A 25,881-nucleotide genomic window follows, 5' to 3' on the forward strand; every position below is an offset into this window, starting at 1 on the left:
TTCTTCAGAATAATTTCCGATGGACATGAGGAGTGTCTCAGTTTGCACAATAAAACAGTGGGAGGTGAAATATATTCTAGCAAAATTATAGGTGTACTCTATGTTTTTAATTGACCATGCCCACCTTTCCTTAAGTGGAGTAGTTTAAGCATAGCTGGCTGAAAACATGCATCTTGGGCAGGCCAAGTTTATTTTTTCCAACAGCTAGAGCCATTGCTTAAGTAGTAACATATTGTAATCAGTCTGATTTTACATCAAGCTGCAGTTTCAGATTCAACTGTTAATGCACCCAAAATAGAAATAGAAACACAAAAGGTTGTTTTCACCATCATATGACATTGACCAATAAAAAGGCTTTGAAATTAATAAAAATAAATTTGACAAATATTTCTAGGATGAATAATGAGAGAAATACATTTTTTTAGGTTAGATTCTCTGTAGAAACAGTAGCAACACAGGAAAGATATTCTAAATGACTATTCCCTAGACCAGTTGGTCATGGAACCGACCAGAGGGACGGCAACCCTGGACTTAATCCTCAGTGGGGACCGGGACCTGGTGCGAGATGTAAGTGTTGTTGAACCGATTGGGAGCAGTGACCACAGTGCTATTAAATTAAACATACATGTAAATGGCCAATTGCCAAGAAAATCCAACACGGTCACATTTGACTTCAAAAGAGGAAACTTCACAAAAATGAGGGGATTGGTAAAAAGAAAGCTGAAAAACAAAGTCCAGAGGGTCACATCACTCGAAAATGCTTGGAAGTTGTTTAAAAACACTATATTAGAAGCTCAACTGGAGTGCATACCGCAGATCAGAAAAGGTACCGCCAGGGCCAAGAAGATGCCAGCATGGTTAACGAGCAAAGTCAAGGAAGCTCTTAGAGGCAAAAAGTCTTCCTTCAGAAAATGGAAGTCTTGTCCGAATGAAGAAAATAAAAAAGAACACAAACTCTGGCAAAAGAAATGCAAGAAGACAATAAGGGATGCTAAAAAAGAATTTGAGGAGCACATTGCTAAGAACATAAAAACCAACCACAAAAAATTCTATAAATACATTCAAAGCAGGAGACCATCTAGGGAGGTGATTGGACCCTTGGATGATAAGGGAGTCAAAGGTGTACTAAAGAACGATCAGGAGATTGCAGAGAAGCTAAATGAATTCTTTGCATCTGTCTTCACAGTGGAAGATATAGGGCAGATCCCTGAACCTGAACTAACATTTGCAGGAAGGGATTCTGAGGAACTGAGACAAATAGTGGTAACGAGAGAGGAAGTTCTAGGCTTAATGGACAATATAAAAACTGACAAATCACCGGGCCCGGATGGCATCCACCCGAGAGTTCTCAAAGAACTCAAAGGTGAAATTGCTGATCTGCTAACTAAAATATGTAACTTGTCCCTCGGGTCTTCCTCCGGGCCTGAGGACTGGAAAGTGGCAAATGTAACGCCAATCTTCAAAAAGGGATCCAGAGGGGATCCCGGAAATTACAGGCCAGTTAGCTTAACTTCTGTCCCTGGAAAACTGGTAGAAAGTATTATTAAAGCTAGATTAACTAAGCACATAGACGAACAAGCCTTGCTGAAGCAGAGCCAGCATGGCTTCTGCAAGGGAAAGTCCTGTCTCAGTAACCTATTAGAATTCTTTGAGAGTGTCAACAAGCATATAGATAGAGGTGATCCAGTGGACATAGTGTACTTAGACTTTCAAAAAGCGTTTGACAAGGTACCTCACCAAAGGCTTCTGAGGAAGCTTAGCAGTCATGGAATAAGAGGAGAGGTCCTCTTGTGGATAAGGAATTGGTTAAGAAGCAGAAAGCAGAGAGTAGGAATAAACGGACAGTTCTCCCAATGGAGGGCTGTAGAAAGTGGAGTCCCTCAAGGATCGGTATTGGGACCTGTACTTTTCAACTTGTTCATTAATGACCTAGAATTAGGAGTGAGCCGTGAAGTGGCCAAGTTTGCTGACGACACTAAATTGTTCAGGGTTGTTAAAACAAAAAGGGATTGTGAAGAGCTCCAAAAAGATCTCTCCAAACTGAGTGAATGGGTGGAAAAATGGCAAATGCAATTCAATATAAACAAGTGTAAAATTATGCATATTGGAGCAAAAAATCTTAATTTCACATATATGCTCATGGGGTCTGAACTGGCGGTGACCGACCAGGAGAGAGACCTCGGGGTTGTAGTGGACAGCACGATGAAAATGTCGACCCAGTGTGCGGCAGCTGTGAAAAAGGCAAATTCCATGCTAGCGATAATTAGGAAAGGTATTGAAAATAAAACAGCCAATATCATAATGCCGTTGTATAAATCTATGGTGCGGCCGCATTTGGAATACTGTGTACAGTTCTGGTCGCCTCATCTCAAAAAGGATATTATAGAGTTGGAAAAGGTTCAGAAGAGGGAACCAGAATGATCAAGGGGATGGAGCGACTCCCTTACGAGGAAAGGTTGCAGCATTTGGGGCTTTTTAGTTTAGAGAAAAGGCGGGTCAGAGGAGACATGATAGAAGTGTATAAAATTATGCATGGCATTGAGAAAGTGGATAGAGAAAAGTTCTTCTCCCTCTCTCATAATACTAGAACTCGTGGACATTCAAAGAAGCTGAATGTTGGAAGATTCAGGACAGACAAAAGGAAGTACTTCTTTACTCAGCGCATAGTTAAACTATGGAATTTGCTCCCACAAGATGCAGTAATGGCCACCAGCTTGGATGGCTTTAAAAGAAGATTAGACAAATTCATGGAGGACAAGGCTATCAATGGCTACTAGCCATGATGGCTGTGCTGTGCCACCCTAGTCAGAGGCAGCATGCTTCTGAAAACCAGTTGCCGGAAGCCTCAGGAGGGGAGAGTGTTCTTGCACTCGGGTCCTGCTTGCGGGCTTCCCCCAGGCACCTGGTTGGCCACTGTGAGAACAGGATGCTGGACTAGATGGGCCACTGGCCTGATCCAGCAGGCTCTTCTTATGTTCTTATGTTCTTATGTTCTTAAGAAGCAAAGTAAGAAGAACACCAACAAACATACAAAAATGTAATTCTCCATCTTTGGAGATGGCAGGTGTTGCTACCACTCACCATATGCTCAGAGGCACATATTACCAAATCCAAGCTACACAGCAAGTGGATTGGACTGTGAAAGACTAACCCAAATTGTGTTTGCATTTTGACAAATTTGTAGAGCAGTACAATATCTCAGAGGAGGTCAGGTCTCCTACTCCCCTGGTGCATTCACTATAGCTGCCTAATTTCCCTACTTTTTAAGTGTGATAGAAATATCTGTTGGTTATAGGTACGTTCTTAGACCATAAGACTTTTTTGCCTGTTAGTGAGTATCAAGCACCGTTTGTCAGGTTTGGAGAACATGGCAAGCTGTGGTTAAACAAATATGGAAGTGAAACTTCCAAACTCCTCCTTGCAGCTGGACTGAAAAAAGAGGGAAGAAGGAAGGATGGAGCTCAAGAGCCCAGGGAGAGGCTAGGCTCATTCCTATGATAAAAAATCATGGTTTATCATGAGATTTGAAGAAAGCTTTCTCTGCATTGCCTCCCCATCCACCTGAGCCACAGCATGAGTGCCTCAGTGCTTTTCACCCTACCCTACATCCAGGTACAATGTCATGGTGAGGTTTTCCCATGCCATGTGATATTTTTCTATAGACATTTGCTTGTGCTTCCTGGTTGCTTCCACATTTGATGTTGAATCTGAAGTGGATATTTTTATTTCATTCTGTTTTTACATCCAGATGATGTTGTTGCCAAACCATTGAATTCCAGTATTTTCCATGTTATCTCCTGACTTTTTCCAGGCCTCTTTTTCTGGTTTGTGCAACCTGCCTCTGCCAGATTTTCCTTGTATTCCTCTTCCCACCCCTGCTGCCACACCCTAACTTCCAGGAGAGGCTTGGTGGGGCGCAGAAGATTGCAGTGGAGAGGATGTAAATCACCTTGAATGAACATCCTTGTGCTCATGCAGCTTTGTGAGATGTTCTCCTTGGAGTAGGTATTGCCGCTTTTTAAAGATAGCACTATACTAAGTGCTGTATGGCAACACCACTTTAATTCTGCTTCAAATGGTTGTGGAAAAGCAATGCTACAGGAGTGCTAAAGAGCCCTAATAATATGCAAACAACCTTTGTTAAAGGTAAAAAGTTCCATATTGGGAAAACAAAATGTTCCTATGTAATCACACACTTAACATTTAATTCTGATGTCCTTTTTGTTAAAAATAAGTCTAAAGTACATCAGTTTTTCTTACCTGGCTCCAACTATAAGCTTTAAAATGGAGTTGTCAGTATGATGATATCTGTTAACAATTGCTCTCATTATTATTAATTTGGTGTCATCTAATATTTCTTAACAGCTAATGAAGCTGGAGAGACAGCCCTTGATATTGCTAGGCAGATGAATCATGACATGTGTGACAATCTGGTAAGAAATGAGAGGTTTTATCTCCATTTTGCCACAGTGAGATAGGGCCATAAAGTAGTGGGTTTGAGAAGTCAACACTCAGTGGTAGGGCATCTGCTTTGCATGCAGAAGGTCCCAGGTTCAATCCCACCATCTCCAGGCAGGGTTGGAATGTCCCCTGTCTGAAACTCTGGAGAGCTGCTGTGAGTCACTATAGACAATACTAAGCTAGATAGAGGCATTTGATATAAAACAGCTTCCAATGTTTCTGGGTCTGGCATCCAGATACACCCAAGTTTTGATTGCTTGGCAAAATTAAATATCACAGGTTCTGTCTTTTCAGAGATTCAAATTAATGTGGAAATACCATTGCCTATTGTACACATGTTCATTTTGTGTGTGTTCCCTACCATGGTCTCTGGTGAAAATGAGGTTTTCAGGTTCACCTAGCGTTTTAAAACTATACCTTGTAAAAGCAGAAACAAATTCTCCAACATGTTACAATCAACATGTGTATGTTTTGGTATTACTGTCCTGGATGTCTGCTTTTGGTTCTCCCCCCCCCCAAAAAAAGCTGGCAAACATTTAGAAAAATTTGTTGTGTTTTAATAAGTGAAAAGTTGGGTGCATAGCCACATGTGAGTACACAAGGGCATTTGTGTGATTTCACCTTTGAGAGAGAGAGAGATGTTCCAGTTCCTGAATCTGAATTCTGAGGAGAAGTAAAGAGATGGTAGCTACAAAGCAATCATGCAAGGCTGCTTCTGGTCATTCTAATGATGCAAAAACTTGTCCTGCTTTATCAAACATGATTTTGTGTAATTAAGGAAGTGACAGAAACACAAGCCCAGTTTATCTTTTTATTAGTACATATACATTTATTTATTTATTTATTATATTTATATACCGCCCCATAGCCGAAGCTGTCTGGGCGGTTTACAGCAATTAAATATCCCACCTTTACTGAAGGAGGTGTACATAGTTCTATTTTATCTCTACAGCAACCCTATGAGGTAGGTTAGGCTGAGAGATTGTGAGTAGCCCAAGATCATTGAGCAGGGTGAGTGGGGATTTGAACACTGGTCTTCCAGGTTCTAATCCAGCACTCTAACCTCTACATCACTCTGGCTCTCTATCAGGTACCTTAGAGTGCAGCTTCCCCGCCCCCTTGTTAGTTAGACTTCCTGTGTTGAGAATAATCAGGCTTAAATCCAGAAATGTTCAGGTAGTGCAACTGTGCCATCATCGTGGAGCAATTTATAGTGTTGGGATCATACCCTTGGATATCCCTTCTCTTTGGCTGCTTCCAGGTGGGTTTTAATACTCCTCATGCATGCTTTTTATTTATTTGCTTGCAGCATCCACACAATATCATTGATATCATAATGCCACCCTGTATCCCACCCCCATTTAATCTCAGAGATTGGAAGATTATTTTTAAAAAGTAATAAATTACAGTTACAATTACATGGCCCAAAAAAGTAGTAACTACCCTTACAATTACAATTGCTCTGAAAGTAACTGATTACTTTACTGCTACTCAAAAGTAATCACTACAATTACAGTTAAGTTATTTTTAAAAACACTAGAGTGCCTACAAGGTGCTGGCCTTGGCTGCTGCACACCTAAGTAGCTTAAAACAACATTAAAAATAAATACACACATACAGAGGTAGTAGAATAATTCTTTTATCCATAAGATAGCAATGGTGGTCTCTCCGCTGGTAAGAGAGGTGGGGAGGGAGGCAGAGGCCACTACTCAGATCTTTGCATATCAAACCAAGTGCCACCACCACCCACTCAGCCAGCAAGCACAATCTCTCTCACTTAACCGCCTCCCAGACCCTGCCCTGCCACCAACTAAGGGACACTCACCCAAGCAAACATTTTCCCCTAAGATGCAAAAAAATTAAAATACTTCAAATGCAGCACAGTAGCCAGAGAGGGTGGTAGAGGCCACTTTGTGTGCCAAGTGCACACATAGTATTCACACACACACACACACACACACACACACACACACACACACACACACACATGTTGTCATATTTCACCTCCACAGTTCTTTATCTCCATTCTGCTGCTGCCTCCTTTTTTTCCTTTATCCATGTTCTTGCCTTCCGGCTCCTTTTCCCCTCCACTCCATTCTTCACCACCACCATCCATTTTTTAAAACAATTGTTTTCTCCACTCCACCCCGTCTCACTCTCCGTCTCCTCCCTCATCGCCTCCTACCCACCCACAGAGCATGAGGGAAGAGCGATGCTGCACAGAAGCCCAGTTTGAGGCACATGATTTTCATCCACAAATCAGAGGAACAGAAGAGTTCCCCTGCTTCCCCCCACCCAATTAATGCCCAAAAGTAATGCTGGAAACATTACAATTACTCCACAAAAGTAATAAAATCACTCCTAGTTCTATTACAATCAAAATGTAAAGGAATTACCCACTCGTTCCTCAAAAAAGTAATGAATTACAAGTAATTCGTTACTTGTAATGAATTACTTCCAAACTGTTTAATCTGGATTTTACTCTTTCTAGGGGAAATCTGACATTTTAAAAAAACAAACTGTTGTCAATTATCCATTTGCGATATCTGAACAATATGTTTACAATAGTAAGCCTCCACTTAGAAACAGCCTTTGTCTTTGGGTGATACTTCCCATTTTCTCAATGGAAGCCCTGAAAACAAAAGCAAATGGCTAGTACTCCAGGAACTTTAAGGTTTGCTTTGGCAGTTTTCCTGTAAACAAACTATGAGAAGAGAATGTGAAGACAGTGTTCTGTGTATTCCAGCTTTTGCGGGCTCAAAATGATCAGTTCAACATGCGTGCTCATGTTGAATATGAGTGGCGACTAGGCCAAGCGGATATGTTTGAAAGTGATGATGATCTGGATGAGAAGGTAAAATCTCAGGGTTTTATATCAGTTGTTTTGTGAGTAGTAAATTTGTCTGTTGTTTCCCAATTCTCAGTTATGGTTAGTCAGCACCTTCCCAGATATTGTTCCCTTAAAATGGTTGCCTGTTCTGAGAGGGTTCCATGAAATCAGTAAAAATGAATGGATATTTCTGTAGTCATTGTATTACAGACTTGACAGGATTCCATTAATGATTAACTACCCAGGATTATTAATGAGAGTCATCACTGTATTCTGAGGCCACAAGTGTGCTCAAGCCAATTGATTTCATAATTCTGTGCTACATTGCTATATAGTAAGACTATAGTTTTTAAAATAAACATACATACACAAACAACCAGAGCAGCAATTCTATGCACACTTAGGCTGCATACACATTAACTTGCTTATAGTGGATAAATGTAGTTTTTCTCAATCCAGAATCATTCATGGTGTCCTCAACATACTGCTTTCAATCTAGATTGATTCTACATCCTGCTGTCCACAAGGGTGCCTGTGGTTCCTTGATACACATTTGAAAAACTTCCTCTTGATTGCCTTTTCCTCCCTGCCCATGTCCCAGGTGCATGAGGAAGGAAGTGGCGATTGCAGTCTTGGTATACACACCCACCCACAAAGTCATTAGGCAGGTGTAGATACACCCCAATTGCCGGTACCACCCACATCTGTTTTAATCTGTTTTCAAATGGACACACTGCAGGGTAATGCAGAATCAATCTGCAGTGAGCTTTTATTTTTTGAAAGAAACCGGTTTATCAAGAAGCACTATTCAGGGGCAAAAAATATGCAATAGATCTAGACCAGTGGTTCCCAACCTTTATGAGCACGGGACCCCCTTTATCAGCTGACATTTTTCTGTGACCCCCTCCCCCCAGGGAGGCAGGCTGGCTGCCAGGGAGGAAGGGGGAAAGCAGCCTTTCTGTGCAGCCTTGGTTCTTTTTGCTTCACAAAAAGCCCTCTCCTCTCATTCTAAATAAGGGCGTTGCCAGTAGCGGCAGTGCAAGGAGACAGAAATCAGTGATAGTAATCCCCTCTTCTTCCTGGTAGCTCCACCCTCAGCCTCCTTTGGCATCTGCCATGTATTTTATAGGCAGATGCCTGCCCTTAGTGCGCCTGAAAGATGCTCTGGCGCTTCAGCAAAAGGTCTCCCCTCTTGTTTGGAGCAAGGGGGAGGTGTCATCTGCAGTGGCAGTGGAAAGCAGAGTGTAGAAGAATGAAGACTTTAAAAAAAAATCATTTCTTTACTGTTCACGGCCCCCTCTAGATTACTTCGCGTGCCCCCTGGGGGTCCCAGCCCCCAGGTTGGGAACCACTGATCTAGATCATGTGTGGAGTACAAAGAAAAAACAAGTACTCAATCTCCATTGATTCTAGAATAAAAAGTTGTCTGTGCACAGCCTTAGCAGGCAATGAACATGGATAAGACTGCAGTCTTAGTCAAGAAGGGTTGCCTGAAGAAAAACAGTTTGATTACTCATTTAAAAGGGCCAATCTCCTGGATTTGTTGCACACAATGTTTCAGACTTAGATCCAAAACAGACCAGTATCTGGCTTCCAGAAACCAGAATCAGGCACTGACTGTAATTATTAGTCCCTATTTGACAAGTACCCTGGAATGGTAAAAAAGGAATACATCACAAGGAAAAGTCCTTGCTCCCTTTATTCAATATGGACTGTGTGCATCCTGTTTAGCCACGACACCTAAATGGATCCTCCATGTTCAGAAGTAGTATGCCTTTGAATATCAGATGCTGGGGACAAACAAATGATTGGGGACTGCTGTTGCCCTTTGTGACCTGCTTGTAAGCTTCCTGGTGGCTGAAAGCTGTTGGAATCAGCATATAAAATTAGATGGACCACTGATCTAATCTAGCAGGTAAGAACAGCACTCACTCCAGCTCTCTATTAAAATAGTTTGCTTTTTTTCCATTTCAGCTTAGTCCTGTAAAAAAAGATCGCTTTCATCGTCCTCAAAGCTGCTACAATCTGCCTGGAGCAGCCTCTCAGTCATGGAGAAATCCAGCTGACTATTCAAAGGGAGCTAGTCCAGTATTCCAAGAGAAACACCATGATGTATATGCTGTACCACATGCTTCTGCCCCTAGATCTGCTGTGACAACATCCTCCCCTGCCACTGCTTGTACAGGCCCACCGCTACCACCACGCAACATACCAAAAGGTTAGACAGCACCATTGATACTGTTGTGAGTTTGGGGGGTTGAGATGGATAATTCCTATGAGTTCCCTTTCAGCCTCTGATCTGGAATCCTGTGCCTTGGGGTGAGAAATTCGCTCTGCTGTTTCTTTTGTTAAGCTAATAGAGTGGCCAGATGGGTTAATGGGTCTATCAGGTGCCAGCAATTGGTAAATGGGCCAGGGAGACCCTTTTGTCATTGAAACTCTTCAGGAGAGTCTTCCCCCCCCCTCTTGTGGCCAAGTAAAGGCTTGTGTTTTTCAGTGTGTCTGAGAAAGGCTGGGAACTAGAGGCAGGCAGAGAGACTGGCTCTCTGCACCATAGCTTTGGGTTGCCTCCTGTAACCCTAATGGAAAAGCTGGATATTGGACTGCTGATGCCTTGAACCTCTCCATCCTAAGCTCAGGTTTGAATGTGTGTAAATAAACAAACCATGTTTCATAAAGACACCACAGTCTCTGCTGACCTTCTTTCCAAGGAAACCAAACCCAGGGTGAGTGCAGGGACCCCTGGAAATCTCACCACCTGGAGATTGGGGTGGCACACAACAATACCCTATTTCATAATTCCCTTTGTATATACAGATTTATAGTACTATAGCTACTCCAGAACTTATTCCCAGGTTAGCTAATTCTCTGCTGTACTACATGAGCTACTGTACCTAATTACTCCTTCTTGCATTTTGCCTGGATGGAAATGTTGGCTTCAGTCTCCACAATGTGTAAAGTGTACACTAGAGCTTAGGTGCATGTATCATATCTTTTTTTCACCCTGCTCAAGACATTTTATCCAAGATTTTTGAGACCTAGAGGAAAAGGAATGGCAGAGGTTGATACATATTCTTTACATCCACACAGGGTGCACATCAACATAAAAGAAGGAACAAAACCCTATCATAGCTGCCACTGCCAAGTACAAATACTGCAACGGTAGTAACAATATAGTGCATTTCCCCTTCAAATCATTGTAATATGAATATATCTCTAATTTTTCACCAAGGTAGGAATGGCCAATTCCTTTACTCTTAGGGCATGGAAGGGAACCCATGGTCCTGAAGGTATTGTTGAAGTACAGTTGCCATCATGCCACACCTTAGGGATGTGCTAGAATTCTGCCCAATTTTATTTATTTATTTATTTATAAAAATATTTGTATATCACTATTAAAAACATAAAGCGGTTTACAACACGTAAAACCCAATTTGGATTTGGCACTGAATTTTCCATTAATTTGCTTATTTGCTGTCTTTGTGGATCAGATTTTTATGTAGTGATTTTCTGCAGCTTTTAAAAAATCTACATCTAAAACATTAATATTAATATTGATCTTTTATTCATATTTCCTTTACTTTTATTTATATTTTCTTTAAAAAAATATTTTCTTTAAAAAATTGATACTAATATCAAAACTTTTCCTGAGGAGTGGGGAAATGGATTGGTAAAAGGAGTGGATTGCAGACAAAGAACGAACACATATAAATACCAGCCTGTTAGGGTGACAGAATGCTATCAAACTTGTACTGGCCAATGGATCCAATCCCTACCACTTCATTGGCCATGCTGCATGCTGATGGAATCTGTAGTCAAACTGGTTTAGAAGATGGTACGAGTTCCATTCTGTGTTTAAAATGATTTTTAAAATTCTGCATGGAAATTTGGTTAACAAAACAAACAGATTGTGAGATTTGAATGTTAGGAATCCTGAGATATTTATTTATTTATTTATTTATTAGATTTATTAGTCGCCCATCTGGCTGGTTGTCCAGCCACTCTGGGCGACGTACAGAATAAAAACATAACAATACATGAAAACATTAAAATCTCAACAATATAAAAAACCTAACCCACCCCAAAAGCCTGTCTGAAGAGCCTGGTCTTCAAGGCCTGGCAGAAGCTCATCATAGCGGGGGCGTGATGGAGATCATTTGGGAGGGAATTCCACAGAGTGGGAGCCACAATAGAAAAAGCCCTCTCCCTAATCATCACCAGTCTAGCTGTTTTAACTGGTAGAATAGAGAAGAGGCCTTTTGAGGCTGATCTTGTTTCGCGGCATCCTTGATGAGGCTGGAAGAGCTCTTTCAGATAAACTGGGCCGAGACCGTATAGGGTTTTAAAGGTCAAAACCAACACCTTGAATTGGGCCTGGAAGATAACCGGCAACCAGTGCAACTCCTTCAGCACTGGAGAGATGTGATCTCCCTGGCGGCTGCCTTTGATCAGGCGAGCTACAGCATTCTGTATCAGTTGCAGCTTCTGGACCATTTTCAAGGGTAACCCCACGTAGAGCACATTACAGTAGTCTAGGCGAGAGGAGACAAGGGCATGTACCACCGATGGAAGCAGATGGTTGGGAAGGTAGGGGCACAGCCTCTGTATCAGATGGAGTTGATACAGCATCGCCCGGCTCACAGCCAAGACCTGAGCCTCGATGGACAGCTGGGAGTTGAGAATGACCCCCAGGCTGCAGACCTGGTCTTTCAGGGGCAATTGTACCCCATTGAGGACCAGGTCAACATCCCCCAACCCTCCCTTGTCTCCCATGAACAGTACCTCAGTTTTGTCAGGGTTCAGCCTCAGCTTATTCCTTCCCATCCAGTCACTCACAGAGATGAAACAGAGGTTTGCCAAATGACTCATAGAAAGGGGCTGTAGCTGGAATAGAAACCATATCAGCCCAACCTTTTCTTTCCTGTTCTATTTTCAGCATCAGCTCTTCATGTATTTATTTATTTATTTATTTGATTATTTGATTTATGTCCCATCCTTCCTCCCAGTGGGAGCCCAGGGCGGCAAACAAAAGCACTAAAAACTTTAAAACATCATAAAAACAGACTTTAAAATATATTAAAACAAAACATCTTTAAAAACATTTTTAAAGCTTTAAAGACATCTTTTTAAACAGGTTTTAAAACACCTATTTTTAAAAAAAGGTTTAAAAACATCTTAAAAAGCAATTCCGACACAGAAGCAGACTGGGATAACGTCTCAACTTAAAAAGCTTGTTGAAAGAGGAAGGTCGTCAGTAGGCACCAAAAAGATAACAGAGATGGCGCCTGTCTAATATTTAAGGGGAGGGAATTCCGAAGAGTAGGTGCCACTACACTAAAGGTCCATTTCCTATGTTGTGTGGAACGGGCCTCCTGATAAGATGGTATCTGCAGGAGGCCCTCACCTGCAGAGCACAGTGATCCACTGGGTATATAAGGGATAAGACGGACTTTCAGGTATCCTGGTCCCAAGCTGCATAGGACTTTATACACCAAAATTAGTACCTTGAACTCATTTGACAGGAGAAAGAAAAAAAAGACTAGTCCCAAAAACAAAATAGAAAAAAAGCGGGGGAGGGAGGTACACCTCAAAATGGTACTGGAAAATGTAGGAAACTTTAATAAAACAGTGAACTGCCCAATATGTTTCAGTGTAAACATACCTCAGGGAATCGCAGATCTGACAGTAGTTTTAACCGACTCTATTTGTTTACTCAATCAACAAATTCCCTCAGTTTAACAAGAGTGCTATCACTGAATTTTTTTTTTATCAGCTCCCAGCTTCCCTCCTCCACTGCCCCCATCCAGCTGGTCAGTCTTTCCTGCAGACACAGCACCTAAGAAGATCTTGCCTCCACCTCTGACAATTCGACATAAGCGAACCTCCTCAGAGCCTTCACCCAGCACACCACTGAACCATACTAGCCCAGCTGAAGGTAAGGGAAGTCACTGAATCATTTGGGGCCCTGGGGAATACTGCACTAACTATGAACATTGAAACACACAAACACACATATATATACGTACACATACACACACATCCATATATACACATTTTATGCTGAGTCAGACCATCGGTCCAGTATGGACATTAACTAACTAAGGATATTAATTCTTGTTATTCAGACATTATCCCAAGATATCATTGTGTTAAAATCTGGTCACGCAGCTCTGGGTATATGGTGCTGGGAAACACAGAGAATTTTTCCACTTCTGGGACCATCTCAGACATTTTTTTAAAAAAATATGTTGATTATTTGATGATGGGTTGAGTATTTACTGGGATTTTGAAATCTTAAGTCTTGTAAATGCTCTGACACACTTTGAATATGTGGGTCAGCAGATCTAGCAAACCTGCAAAAACATGCGTTGAGTCAAGATGTGGTGAGTTACCATCTCCACTTGTCAGACCATTCAAGAGTCAGTTCACCAAGCTAAAATTATCTTAAAGAGACACATGAAGTTTACTTTAGCACAGTAAATATTTCTTTAAAAATTGCCATGTGAATCTACCATATGGCTCTGTCATTCCATACACTGAATCACTTTATGTAACAGGTGGCACCAGCATTTCTCCATAGCATTCCAAACAATCCAGAATGGAGAGAGAGGGCTTATCCACATGGGAGCATAACTTCGTGCTAAAGACACTTTTTTAACCTCTGTTTTCTGTTTGCACTGTCTACAGCAGCCTTTCCCAACCAGTGTGCCTCAGATGTTGTTGGACCACAACTCCCATCAGCCTCAGCCAGCATTGCCAATGGTCAGGAAGATGGGAGTTGTGGTCCAACAACATCTGGAGGCACACTGGTTGGGAAAGGCTGATCTACAGTAAGGGATCAATGCCAGCTGCAAACACGGTGTTTTCTAGTCACACTTCAGGGGAAGCATCAATCACACAGTTTCCTAAAGACCACGCCCTCTAATTTAACATTCCCACACCCTCTCGTTACCTGGCAACTGATCATGCTCAGTTTGTTCTACCAGTAAGTTTCATTTTTAAAAACAACAACCCAGAAGTGTGATTATTTGTATTTTCACTGGTACAATACAGATGAAATACAAATCTTTGTTTGAGCAGTGTTATGCTTTTGTGCACAAGTTAGAGGGAATCAGAAAATAAAGGCACCATTTGCAGCATCATAAAAGAAGCTTACAGAACAGGAGAGAGAAGCGGAGTTTCTCTTTACCCCACAGGAAATGAAATGAAAGAAGGGAGGAGGAGAGAGTGGGAGTAGAGAGGGGAATGATTGATACAACCACCTAAAAGCATCAGAGCAAAGTGTCTGCAAGCCCTTGAGATACGGAGTGGAGATGTTTTTTCCTTCCCTTTTCTTATTATATCAGGATTGGATTAATACGGATTTACAGGGAGGAAGCTTCTGTTTGCCAGTAACCAGCGGCATCACTAGCGGGAGTGCGGGCGGGGGGGTGCGGACCTCCGGCATGTGCCCTCCCAGGTGCATGGACGGGGGTGGCTGGCCTTGCGTGTGCGCACGCGTGCACACTCGCAACGCACTCCTGGCTGATGGTGGAAGGCCCGTCCCGGCTTCACCGCCAGCGAGCGGGCGCCTGCTTTTGGTCTCGCCCGCCTGCCTCTGAGGAGGAGTTGGCTGTGCCGACCCGGAGCACTTCTCGGCTCCTTTGCTGGGCAATGGCGTGGGGCGGGGCGACTCTGGGTGTCACCACCCTCATGGTGTCACCAGGGTGCGGTCTGCACCCTCCGCACCCCGGTAGTGACGCCCCTGCCAGTAACGTCATGTGAACCATGCAAATTAAAAGGGGATGCAAGTAGCACACAGTAAATCGTCTTGTGGATAAGCCCAGAGAATGTATCTATTCTATTGAGATATCAAATAATCTTCAGTTGCATTACATGAAAACCAAAAGCATGGTGTGATAGTGAGAATGGCCCATAGCTTTCTTTGTTTAATTCACATGACCATTTTGATATGGTGGTGATGCTAGCATTAAGAGACTTCTGTCAGGGCCCCTCCCATAGTCACCGCCTTGTCACAGTCCCACCTCAGGGTCCTGCTCTCAAAACGGTTCTCTCACCGGCACTAGCAAAGATCTCTCAAGATCCCCCTGCTAGGCACCACCACCAGAAGACTCCCTGTAAACAATATTGCCTTGAGACTGTGCCTTCATCTCCTCCTGGTTTATTGCTACTTTGTGTCTGGGTGCACTTACAGTCCTCAACCCCCCTGTATCTTTGTGCCTATAAAGATTACAGCCCTGGGTTGCTCTGGATGCCTGATGATGTTACACTATCTCTTCACCGCTGCCACCATTGATACTGTTTCCCATCCTTGGTATATGCCCTGCCCACCCTTCTGGTCTGTAAAAGCCCAGCCAAGGATCAGGTGTTTTGGGAAACCAAGAAATATTTATTTACATACACAGGGAATAACAAGATTACTTAAAGGTTTAGTCAACAAGCGTGTGGTTTCATAAGATGTGTTACTCTTTATGTTTCTTAGTCATCAATAACCTGCCTCACTACCCGCCTAATACAATCCACCCTATCCAAAACCAACCCACAGAACCAACCAACCGACCCCCTCAACTGTCATCCTCTCATTTATACCTTCAGACACTCAAACACTCAGCCAATCATCATACAACACTCATCAGCATTCCAACCCATGTACTCCCCCATCTCACTCAGTCTACTTACCACATATACTCTAATAAACCCGCACTTACCATATTTCAGAGCTTGGAAAAGTTACTTTTTTGAACTGCAACTCCCATCAGCCCCAGCCAGCGTGGCCACTGGATTGGGCTGATGGGAGCTGTAGTTCAAAAAAGTAATGTTTCCATGCTCTGCCATATTTACAGTATTATATATACAGGGACATCACAACCACAAACTCGATTTTATTGCTGCAGTGACTGGATTTGTGAATACTCTGACAGGATGGTGATTATAATGCCTTCTTGCTCAATCCACATGTTGAAGGATTTCCAAGAGATTGTGGGATAACTTTTGGGCACGTGCATATCACAGACACATCAAAACATTCACAAAACTAGCCTTTATGGCAAACGGATATGGAACAGAAAACTCACAGTGGTTTTATTATGTCAGCAACTCATCATAAGGATTGTTTCTTCATAAGCTTAAGACTAAACTAGCCAGATTCCTGCTTATAAACACAAAAGCAGCTTTGTCTCTGTGTTTAGACTCTAGATCTTTCTCACTTCCACGACGCTGCTCTCCAGAAGAAGCCTCTCCTAGGAGTTTGAGGTAACAATGTGCTTCTGTGACATAGAGCTGACTGCTGGGTGCAGCTATGTGTTTTGAAATGGGGTAGGCAATATTTATCTTTGTCAGTCTCTCTCTCTGAGAATGGAATGAGGCTTAAATCAGTTCCATTTGGGCTTTTCCACATGGCCTGCTTATTGAGCATTCATCCTGATTTGTTTGCACAGAATTTGTATGGAGGTTATATGATGTTGCCCAACATCACCAACCCAGAGTTTCCAGTGCACTATCCTGTTTTGTTTTGTTATGCAAGGGCACCAAAACCACTTTAATTGTGCAACCTAAATTTGCCGGTATATGATGAAATCATACCCACAAAAATAATGTCTGTGTGGAAGCAGCTTTAGTTTGCAAGGTGAACAGAAATGGAAATGTACTGCCTTCAGTCGATCCTGACTTATGGCGACGCTATGAATAGGGTTTTCATGGTAAGCAGTATTCAGAGGGGGTTTACCATTGCCTTCCTCTGAGGCTGAGAGGCAGTGACTGTGTGGGGATTCGAATCCTGGTCTTCCAGGTCATAGTCCAGCACCTTAACCACTACACCACACTGGCTATAAAACCTATATTGGTCAGAATGCTCAGTGACAACTGCCTTTCATCTGCTCACCAATCAGATGGTATAAGTTTCTAGGTGGCCACTGTTCAAACACCTCCAATAAGAATTGTAAGATTCTTCAAAGTGAATGAATCCTTTCCCTCTATTTCCTTTAGTTCTGAGTCTTCTGAACTCCCTGAAGTGGCAAATTCCTGGCAGCAAGGTAAAGGATCCACATATTTTTCTGCAAAGTAGCACTTAAGCTACAAGGAAATCACATTTTCCTTGCTATACTTTATTGCTGGGAAAAATGTCCCACGGTTCTTTGAGTATTGAATATTTAATGTATTATGTGAAGCGTGGTTACATGAGTGTTACAGACCCCTACTAGAGAGTAACCAAGACACTATTAGGAATGAGGAGTAACACAACTCCTATCATACCATTTGAAAAGGTCTTAATTTTTTAATCCTTTTATGGCTAAACACTCCTCTGCTGTACCATTCAAGTGCAGAAGTGCTCATCTAGCCCTTTAAACACAAAAAGGAGCAAACACCAGCTGGGCTAATCCCACTCATTCATCCTGCAGCAATATTCCCATTATTTCACATATCCTTTCCTTTTGAAGTTGGTTTATTTTTGAAGCTACATACTTCCACTCATAAAGTCTTCTGATTTTTACTTCCTTGCATTTGATTGCACAACATGATTCTACATTAGCCTTTTTCTTCAATATTGATACCATTTGCTCAGTTGCTTGCTGTTGAGAAGCTAGGGCCATTTCGAGAAGATCTGTTTATTGGCCATTCATCCAGATTTGTTTGCAGGAAGCTTTGATGACATTGACTATTTAATGAGCATTCATTCTGATTTGTTTGCAGACTGAGGAGGTTAGATGATGTGTGTTGGATAAAAGCAAGTGTTATCCTAATACTTTAAAGTGCATTTTCCTGTCACTTTCCTTATTGCAAAAAGTCCAGTCTTTTGGGGAAGCGTATTTGTTGTGCAAGATCTCCCAATCATCTATAACTGCACAACCTGAATTTGCCAGTATATGATTAAATCCCACCCCCAAACAGCGATAGTCTAGAAGCACCATAGTTAGGTGACATTTCCCCCTAACTGTTGCATTCCTGTGCTGCTCCTCTTTCCTAGTAGTGTTTCCCCCCAGCTTTTGTTGTTTTTGAAAGTGCTTTTTAAAAGTGTTTTTAGAGCTTCTATTGTGATTATAGTTCAATCCTTTCAGATGTGAATTGATATACCATTGTCTCACCTGGTTTGAAGGTACTTGCTGGTGATGTTTGTCTCAATTACCTGACCACTCCTCTACTCCTAAGGGTTCTAAAATGCCATCCCTCTTGCTATGGAGTTCCTTGAACCTGTGTAACAAATCCTGTCAGGGCAAAAACCAGGTGAAATTGATTAACAGAGTGTCAGTTTTACCTGTTTTTGCCTTGAAACTGTATGGGTGCAGAAGTGAAGAACAATAAGTACTAATTTCATTTAAAAATGTTTTTTGAATTATTTAGTATATGTAGCAAGCATACTGCTATTGGAGGTCGCTGATTCATAGGGTCACCATAAATCGTAATTGACTTGAAGGCACATAACAACAAAGCAAGCATACTCCAGTGCTGGTATAGCATACATTGTACTTTGGGATAGGGGAACTCAGCAAGATGGACTGCTCCTCAGCAGCAGCAGCATTTGAGCTCTTATGGGGAAAGGCTGCGCCAGCCACTATAACTAAGTCTGGGGAAAAGCAAGCAGGTGAAGTTTCTCCAGTATAGCTATCTCTTCTGAATCCCCATTGCATGTGGACTACATATTACACAAATAAATCAAGCTAATATTTGTAGAGCATTACCACTCTTTGCATTGTTTTTTTTGCCATTGTCTGGAAGCATCCACAAACTGATACAACAGATCTGTTTTGTATTAAAGCTGGCGTGCAAGAAGTGCACTGTGAACCAAGTCAACATGCAAGAAAGAATCACTGGGCTTCTTCCCATTCACTTGAATTATCTGATGATGTCCCACCACCACTTCCAAGAAGGGGGAGTTCAGTATGTTTTTCATCTAGATTTACATTTTTTGACAAAGTGGTTTCATTTTCATTTTCCATTTTAGTGTGCCATATATATATATGTGTGTGTGTGTGTGTGTATATATATATATATATATGTGTGTGTGTATATATATGTATATGTGTATATGTATGTGTGTGTGTGTGTGTGTGTGTGTATATGTATATATATAATATCAGATTAGGCTTCTGAAGAATGGGTTGTCTTTGTATCACTTTCAATGTGAAATTGAGATTCCCCATGGTTATTTCCTTCCCCTACCTGCAACAGGGATGTTATGAATCATCAAGTGAGCCCAAGCAATGAGAAAGTGAAGAGCTGTCCTCCTTAATGGCTGGCATTAACATAATTCAGAGGTAATGAAATTAATTGTGTGAAGGCCCCATCTCACTAGGTGAGATCTCTTCACAATATGGCTGGAGAGGGACTTCACTCATTAAACTGATGTCAGTTGCTTGTAAATGTACGATTCAGCTCAGCTCTGCTTGCTAAGAACACATGACAAGAGTGGCCAAAAATAACACTTCAAAGACGCCTTCAGCTCTGGGCATTTCCTTCTTGCCATAAGGCTTCTGCTTGTGTAAATGACTGAGGTCTTCCACATGAACTGCACCAGGCTTGGTGAACCTGTGGTCCTCCAAACATTACTAGACTACAACTCCAATCATTCCTTTTTTTTTTTTCAATAATTTTTATTCAGATTTTCATAAAACATACAAGACAAAATCATAAAACATTCAAAGACAAAAAACAAAATCAAAAATAGTTAAACAAAAAGAAAAAAAGAAAAAAAAAAACAAAAATAAAAAATAAAGAGTAAAATATTGACTTCCCATTTGTCAAAGATCAAATCAGTTATAAGTCTATAATATATAACAATCCTGTCTCTTAAGTCATATTATAAAATCACTTTCCTCCAGTAGTTATCTTACTTAATCATCAAATCTCATAAACATTACTTTATTCTTTCCACAAAAAGTCAAAGAGAGGTTTCAATTCTTTAAGAAATATATCTATCAATTTTTTTTTCCAGATAAGCATATCGATTAATCCATCTCATTACTAATTATGATAATCTTGTTGTCATAACCATAGTCAAAATAAACATTTCAATTAATCCATCACATCAGAATCTGTTAGGTTCAGTAATTTCAGTAGCCATTGTTCTATTATCCCTATTAGTTCCATTTTCCATCTTCCATCTTCAGTAGTCTTGTTAAGTCCAGTAATTTCAGTATCCAATCTTCCATTATCAGTATTCCATAATAATCTTGCTGTCAAAGCCATAGTCATATAGTAAGAGTCTGATGGGAATTACCTCTATCCCAAATATTTTCTTGCCATCCATTCTGAATAGGTTGCTGAAATACTGCTGTAAAATCATATCTCTGTTCTTTTTTTCAAAATACACTGGGTCATCTCTTGAAAGTTTTTCCATTGTCACATGGCTGCAGTTAATTCCATAGATTTTCTCTATATTGGGCTCCATCACATCATTCCAGTCCAGAAGATTATCCATGCCATTGATAACTTTATCTCTAGAATCTTCATTAATTTCTTCAGAGATAACATTGAGTTCCAAACAATAGATTTTATTTCTAAAGTCCATAGACTCCAAATCTTGTTCCTGTTCCACGTTTGTTCCAATCTCCGGGATCTCCTCTCTCACAGGGACCCCTGTTCCAGTCTCCAGGGTCTCCTCTCTCACAGGGACCCCTGTTCCAGTCTCCAGGGTCTCCTCTCTCACAAGGACCCCTATGTCTTTAATCTCCTGTGTCTCCAAACAATAAATTTTGTTTCTAAAGTCCATAGACTCCAAATCTTTTTCCTGTTCCACGTTTGTTCCAATCTCCGGGGTCTCCTCTCTCACAGGGACCCCTTCCAGGGTCACCTCTCTCACAGGGACCCCTATATCTTTAATCTCCTGCTTCATTTTACTCAATTCAATTTTCAGCTCCTTACAACCCTGTCGCAGGTTTTGTTTCGTTATCTCAATCTCATCCATTATTTTCTGAAACATAGTTATTTCCAGCTTCTCAGCCACTTTCTTAATTGCCATTTTAAAAGAAAAATATAGGAAAACCACTTCTTATTTCAGCAACAATTGGGTTAATACTCCAAACTTGGTGACATCACAGTATAAACAGAGCAGACAGCCTTATCTCTCCATGCTTAAGTAAACAAAATGCAGTTCCCAGGATCGAAACAATTAATGGCGGTCGTCAGAAAACAGATTCGTCAAAATAAAATAGACCAAAAAGAGAGTAGTCTCAGACAATATAATATTCTTCAAAATAAAAATCTGGAATAGAAATCCCTCTTCTGTGTATATCTTTAGAATGCAAATCCAGGACAGCTTTTTGCAACAAAAACAGAGATAAGCTATTAATTAGTGAGTAGCAGAGAGAAGTTATGGCTCCCCAGTGAGATGTCAAAAACCGATCAATCTGGCAAATCTCTTTTAAACAGCAACAATTTAAGTCAAGTAAAAGAAAAATATAGAAAGAAGGGTGCTTGCCTGTTAGTGCGTTCTCTCTTAGAAGATAAGATGAACGTTCGCTTTTCCAGATAGAGCTTGTTGTTAAAAATCCGTCCCACCTTCGTCGGCTGGACCTCGTCCCATAAATTAATGAGATCTGGTCGTCCCAACAAAAATAGGCTTTGAGGTTAATCTCTTCGTTTCTCCCTACCCGGGAGAAGTTTAATCAGTCAAAAAAAAGAAAAAATCTGACTGATATATCTGAATAAGCTTCTTTTGAGGCAGGAGCCCGTCTCAAAAGCAGGCACAGGCTAAGTCACCCTTCCCGGAAGTCAACTCCAATCATTCCTGATGATTAGCTATGCTGGCTGGGGCTGATCGAAGTTGGGGGTCCAACACAATCTAGAATGCCACAGATTCCCCACCCCTGAACTACATTATCTATGTCTGCAAACTCGATGTTGCTTTCTGGTGCTGGTTTTCAGAGACACTCCAGTCTGCATCGAGTCAGAGCCTGTTATGACTGTCAAGCTGACCATGAAGATGAGCTAACCTTCCAGATGGGAGAGATAATCGTAGTAGAAGGACAGGAGGATTCCAATTGGTGGGTATGTGATAGTCTGAACTTTCATCTGGGTGATTACTTATCATTGCACTGAATATTGTCCCATCCCATAGGACTGGCTCCAGGTTTGATGGATCCCTCAGCAAAGTTCCCTGTGGTGGAAGCCCTTCTCTGTAAGTGGGCCCCAGCAGAGTTACCTATCAGCAATGATGGGCACGTCCAACACCAGGCAATTGGATCTATCCACCATTTATTTCTAGCAATGCTGCCAGCCACCATTTAAATTTCCCACCATGTCCTAGAGCATCAGGGATATTGTGGGAATATTAAAATTCAGCTAGACCCAGCACAGTTCAGAAAACCAGGCCTGCATTGGCAATGGGCCCTGCCAGAGCACTGGAGACCCACTAGCTTTCCAGTGATGCTGCATGCTGATGCCAGCCATCCTATCCTATTGCATTGCATCCCAATTCCATAAATATGGAGAATTATGGGATCAGCAGTACAGTCACTATAAGGCTTGTAAAAATGTGCACTGTTTGTTTATTAACACTGCCTCACCTTCTGGTTTTTCTTTTGTTTTGTGTGGCAGTGTGGCAGGATTGAAGGGCAGCCTCACAGGAAAGGTGTATTCCCAGCATCGTTTGTTTCTAAATTGCATGAATAGAAGAATGGATGGATGAAAGGACATATGTGCAATCTACTGAACATATCATCTTCTCTGCTTTAAGAAGGAGCTCTAAAGAAAGCATACCCAAGACTTTCATAGCATACCTCTCACATTTAGTAATCTTCAGTCAACAGTCTGTAGGATGTCATACTGGACTAGGAATCAGGCTCATTAACACAGAAATGTTATCACAGTGTGCAATCCACATCCCATTCAGGTCACTGGTAAAATGTCAATTGATTTGAATAGAACAGAATTGTATCTAAACTGTAATATCTGACAAACTCACTGGCCTCTTCCATGCACATTCAGAGTGGCACAGGAGCCATTTCTCAGTGGTGCAATCCCTCATTGCTATGGTATCTGTATGAATACCTGATGTCCATGGGTGAAATCAGTTGTATGTGTCTTTCCACCTAGATCGTTGCCCAACCTCACAGCAAAGTGACAGTGGGGGGGGGGAAAGACCCTCTTGATTGGACCTATCTATATGGTTGCTTCATTCATGCACCCTCTGATAGGGAGTGTACTAGGAAAACAGCTGCCACACTGTGCACATGTGAATGGGGTCAATATGATCTAGATATTCAGTATGGAAACCTCCACGTCTTCACTGTTGCTCCCTTTCACTGCCCAGAAAAATAAGCTGAAGTGCCCCATGTATCTTCAACAATATGCAGCTTCTTTTGTAACTTATGTGGTGCTCTTATTATTATAATAATATTATAATAATAATATAATTATTATAATAATATGGAGCTCCCTGTGTAATATAGAATCATAGAAAGGGTTAAAAGGCTATAAAGCACAACTTCCTGTTCTAGCCCTCAGCCATCCAAATATAAACCAGCAGAAGTTAGAAGGAACAAAGCAAAGTACACCATAAGAAGATATCTGCTGAGCCTATAGCTCCTGATGACAGAAACAAATGGGGCAAGATAATAATAGCTCCACTTCGTTCCATTCCTCACAGTATTCATAAACAGTCTGAATATGAGAAACATTATTTCTGAATTCCAGTTTAGCAACAAACCAGTCCAGCAAAACCCATCAACTAAGTCTCCATTCCCATGTCTACCCCGTGTAGCAACCTAGTTCTAGTTACTCAATTTCTTGTTTCCCAAAAGGAGCACTACCTTTTTTCGAAAAAGAAAACCCCCACAAAATATGTTTTAGTATTTGCAAATGTATCCCATTCTGCCAAGTTTTCTGCCAATAAGATATTGTTTGTTATAAAGATGCTGTTCTCAAACATCACAGGTGCAATAAGTAGAAGTTGTCTTCTCAGTTTATAATACTTTTCTACCACTTCTAATATATTTGAATTAAAAAGTAAAACACAGTGGATAGTGCACCTGTGGCCCTTCAAATGCTGTTGGATTGCCACTCCCGGCATCCCTGACCATGCTGTCTGTGGCTGATGGGAGTTAGAAGTCCAATAACATCCAGAGGGCCACAGATCCCCCATCCTTGGAATGCTTTCCAAGCCTTGTCTCCCCAGTCTAAGCAGGAGAGTTTTTTTATATTTATATCAGTGATTTCAGGAACAGATAATCCTTCTACTTGCTCTGATTTTATCTGTATTGAATGTGATGAGCATTAAACACATTTTTGCAAATAAGTTCTTAACATTGTTATAATGTTATAATGGTATTCATATTTACCTAGAGTTACTAGGACTGCCCCACCTGACATACCCAAGAATTGCAGTTGCCATCTTTGCAGTTGCATTGCATTGATATTTCATAATCATTGCAATTGCCTACATCCTTAGAGCTCTTTCCTGTCTCTGTCTTTTCAAATGATATGATTCCATCTGATAAAAAAAGTTGTAGTCCAAAACTGCATACTATTTAATTCTGTCTCATGTCTCTTATTCCAGGTCATCCTGGAAAAATAGCCTTTCTTTGTATTAGCAGAGCCCTCCTAAAGCTAGTATCATCTTTTATGTCAGTTTAAGAGAATACTATTTTATTTCTTTATATCTATATCTATATCCATATCTTTATATCTATATATATGAATGTATGTTTTATCCCCCCCCCCAAAAATATTCTTTTTAAGTTCCATACTGTTTAGCCCTTGGGTTATTCAAGGGTTGATTACCACTTTTCCCGTGTTACTTCTGAGTGGAGGATTTTGAGGGAAGTTTAAACCTGTTTTGTGTATTAAATAGGAAAAGGATAACATATATGTTACATAACTTCTCTGTCTGTAGTACCTAGATATTTCTACCTGCCTAGATATACATATATGCTAGGTGGGTATTACCTTAAATGAGATGTTAGCATGAATGGTGGCTAGCCTACTTCCTGTTTCTCTGTGTTGTTATAAGTCACACCACTGCAGTTGCTTACCTTCTTCAAAGTTGCTAAGTCTGAAATGTTTCAGCATCTAAAAGCTTCTAATGTATAGCTCTCCTTTCTTGTTGTAAAGAAAAGCTAAATGTTGAAATATCATGGTATAAGCTGTGAGCACACTCATCGCCTACAGCAAAGTGTTTCCATGAGCCACACCTGGAGGGGGAAACCAGTCAGTGTAGAATGACGATGCTGAGCTACATGGACCAAGAATCTGACTTGGTAGAAAGCAGCTTCCTAACCAGAACACTCTCTAAAAGTACCTGAAGACGGAGAAACTCCAAGGCAGGACTCTCTGAAATATTCCCAGAATATTATGTGTATTCCCCAAGAATGAGAGAGAACCTCACCACAGGAACTGGCATACATTAGAGATGTCTACCTACCAACATCTTCCTTCAGATGTGGCACAGATGGCTTGCTATTTCACTAATAAATTCTTGTGTTTTACCCTATTTATTTATTTAAAATATTTGTTGACTTCCTTTTTGGGTCAAACCTGCCTCTGGCAACTTTCAATATAAAAACAATGTAAGAATGCAATTAACAAATAACAAGTATAATCAACAACATTCAACCCATTTGAGAGCCAGTGCAGAGTAATTTTTAGAGCGTTGGGCT

General features: G+C 41.1%; 1 protein-coding gene across 2 annotated transcripts in view; it reads left to right on the plus strand.

Annotated features, from left to right (window-relative positions):
• The window catches only part of LOC133387281 (arf-GAP with SH3 domain, ANK repeat and PH domain-containing protein 2-like), a 66,624-nt gene extending 40,952 nt beyond the window's left edge, over positions 1–25,672 (plus strand). Inside the window, exons 20-29 of one of the 2 annotated variants that reach the window (XM_061631755.1) lie at positions 4,366–4,433; positions 7,208–7,315; positions 9,266–9,509; positions 13,065–13,226; positions 16,480–16,543; positions 17,276–17,322; positions 19,044–19,165; positions 22,151–22,269; positions 22,344–22,403; positions 22,823–25,672. In XM_061631755.1, coding sequence (XP_061487739.1) covers positions 4,366–4,433; positions 7,208–7,315; positions 9,266–9,509; positions 13,065–13,226; positions 16,480–16,543; positions 17,276–17,322; positions 19,044–19,165; positions 22,151–22,269; positions 22,344–22,403; positions 22,823–22,913 — 1,085 coding nt within the window. In that variant the 3' untranslated portion in view covers positions 22,914–25,672. Of the gene's footprint in view, positions 1–4,365; positions 4,434–7,207; positions 7,316–9,265; positions 9,510–13,064; positions 13,227–16,479; positions 16,544–17,275; positions 17,323–19,043; positions 19,166–22,150; positions 22,274–22,343; positions 22,404–22,822 lie in introns of both variants that reach the window. The other variant, XM_061631756.1, reaches the window with a different exon arrangement.
• Positions 25,673–25,881: the final 209 nt, after the last annotated feature.

This window comes from Rhineura floridana, chromosome 6, assembly GCF_030035675.1.
Source record: "Rhineura floridana isolate rRhiFlo1 chromosome 6, rRhiFlo1.hap2, whole genome shotgun sequence".
Taxonomy (NCBI): Eukaryota; Metazoa; Chordata; class Lepidosauria; order Squamata; family Rhineuridae; genus Rhineura; species Rhineura floridana.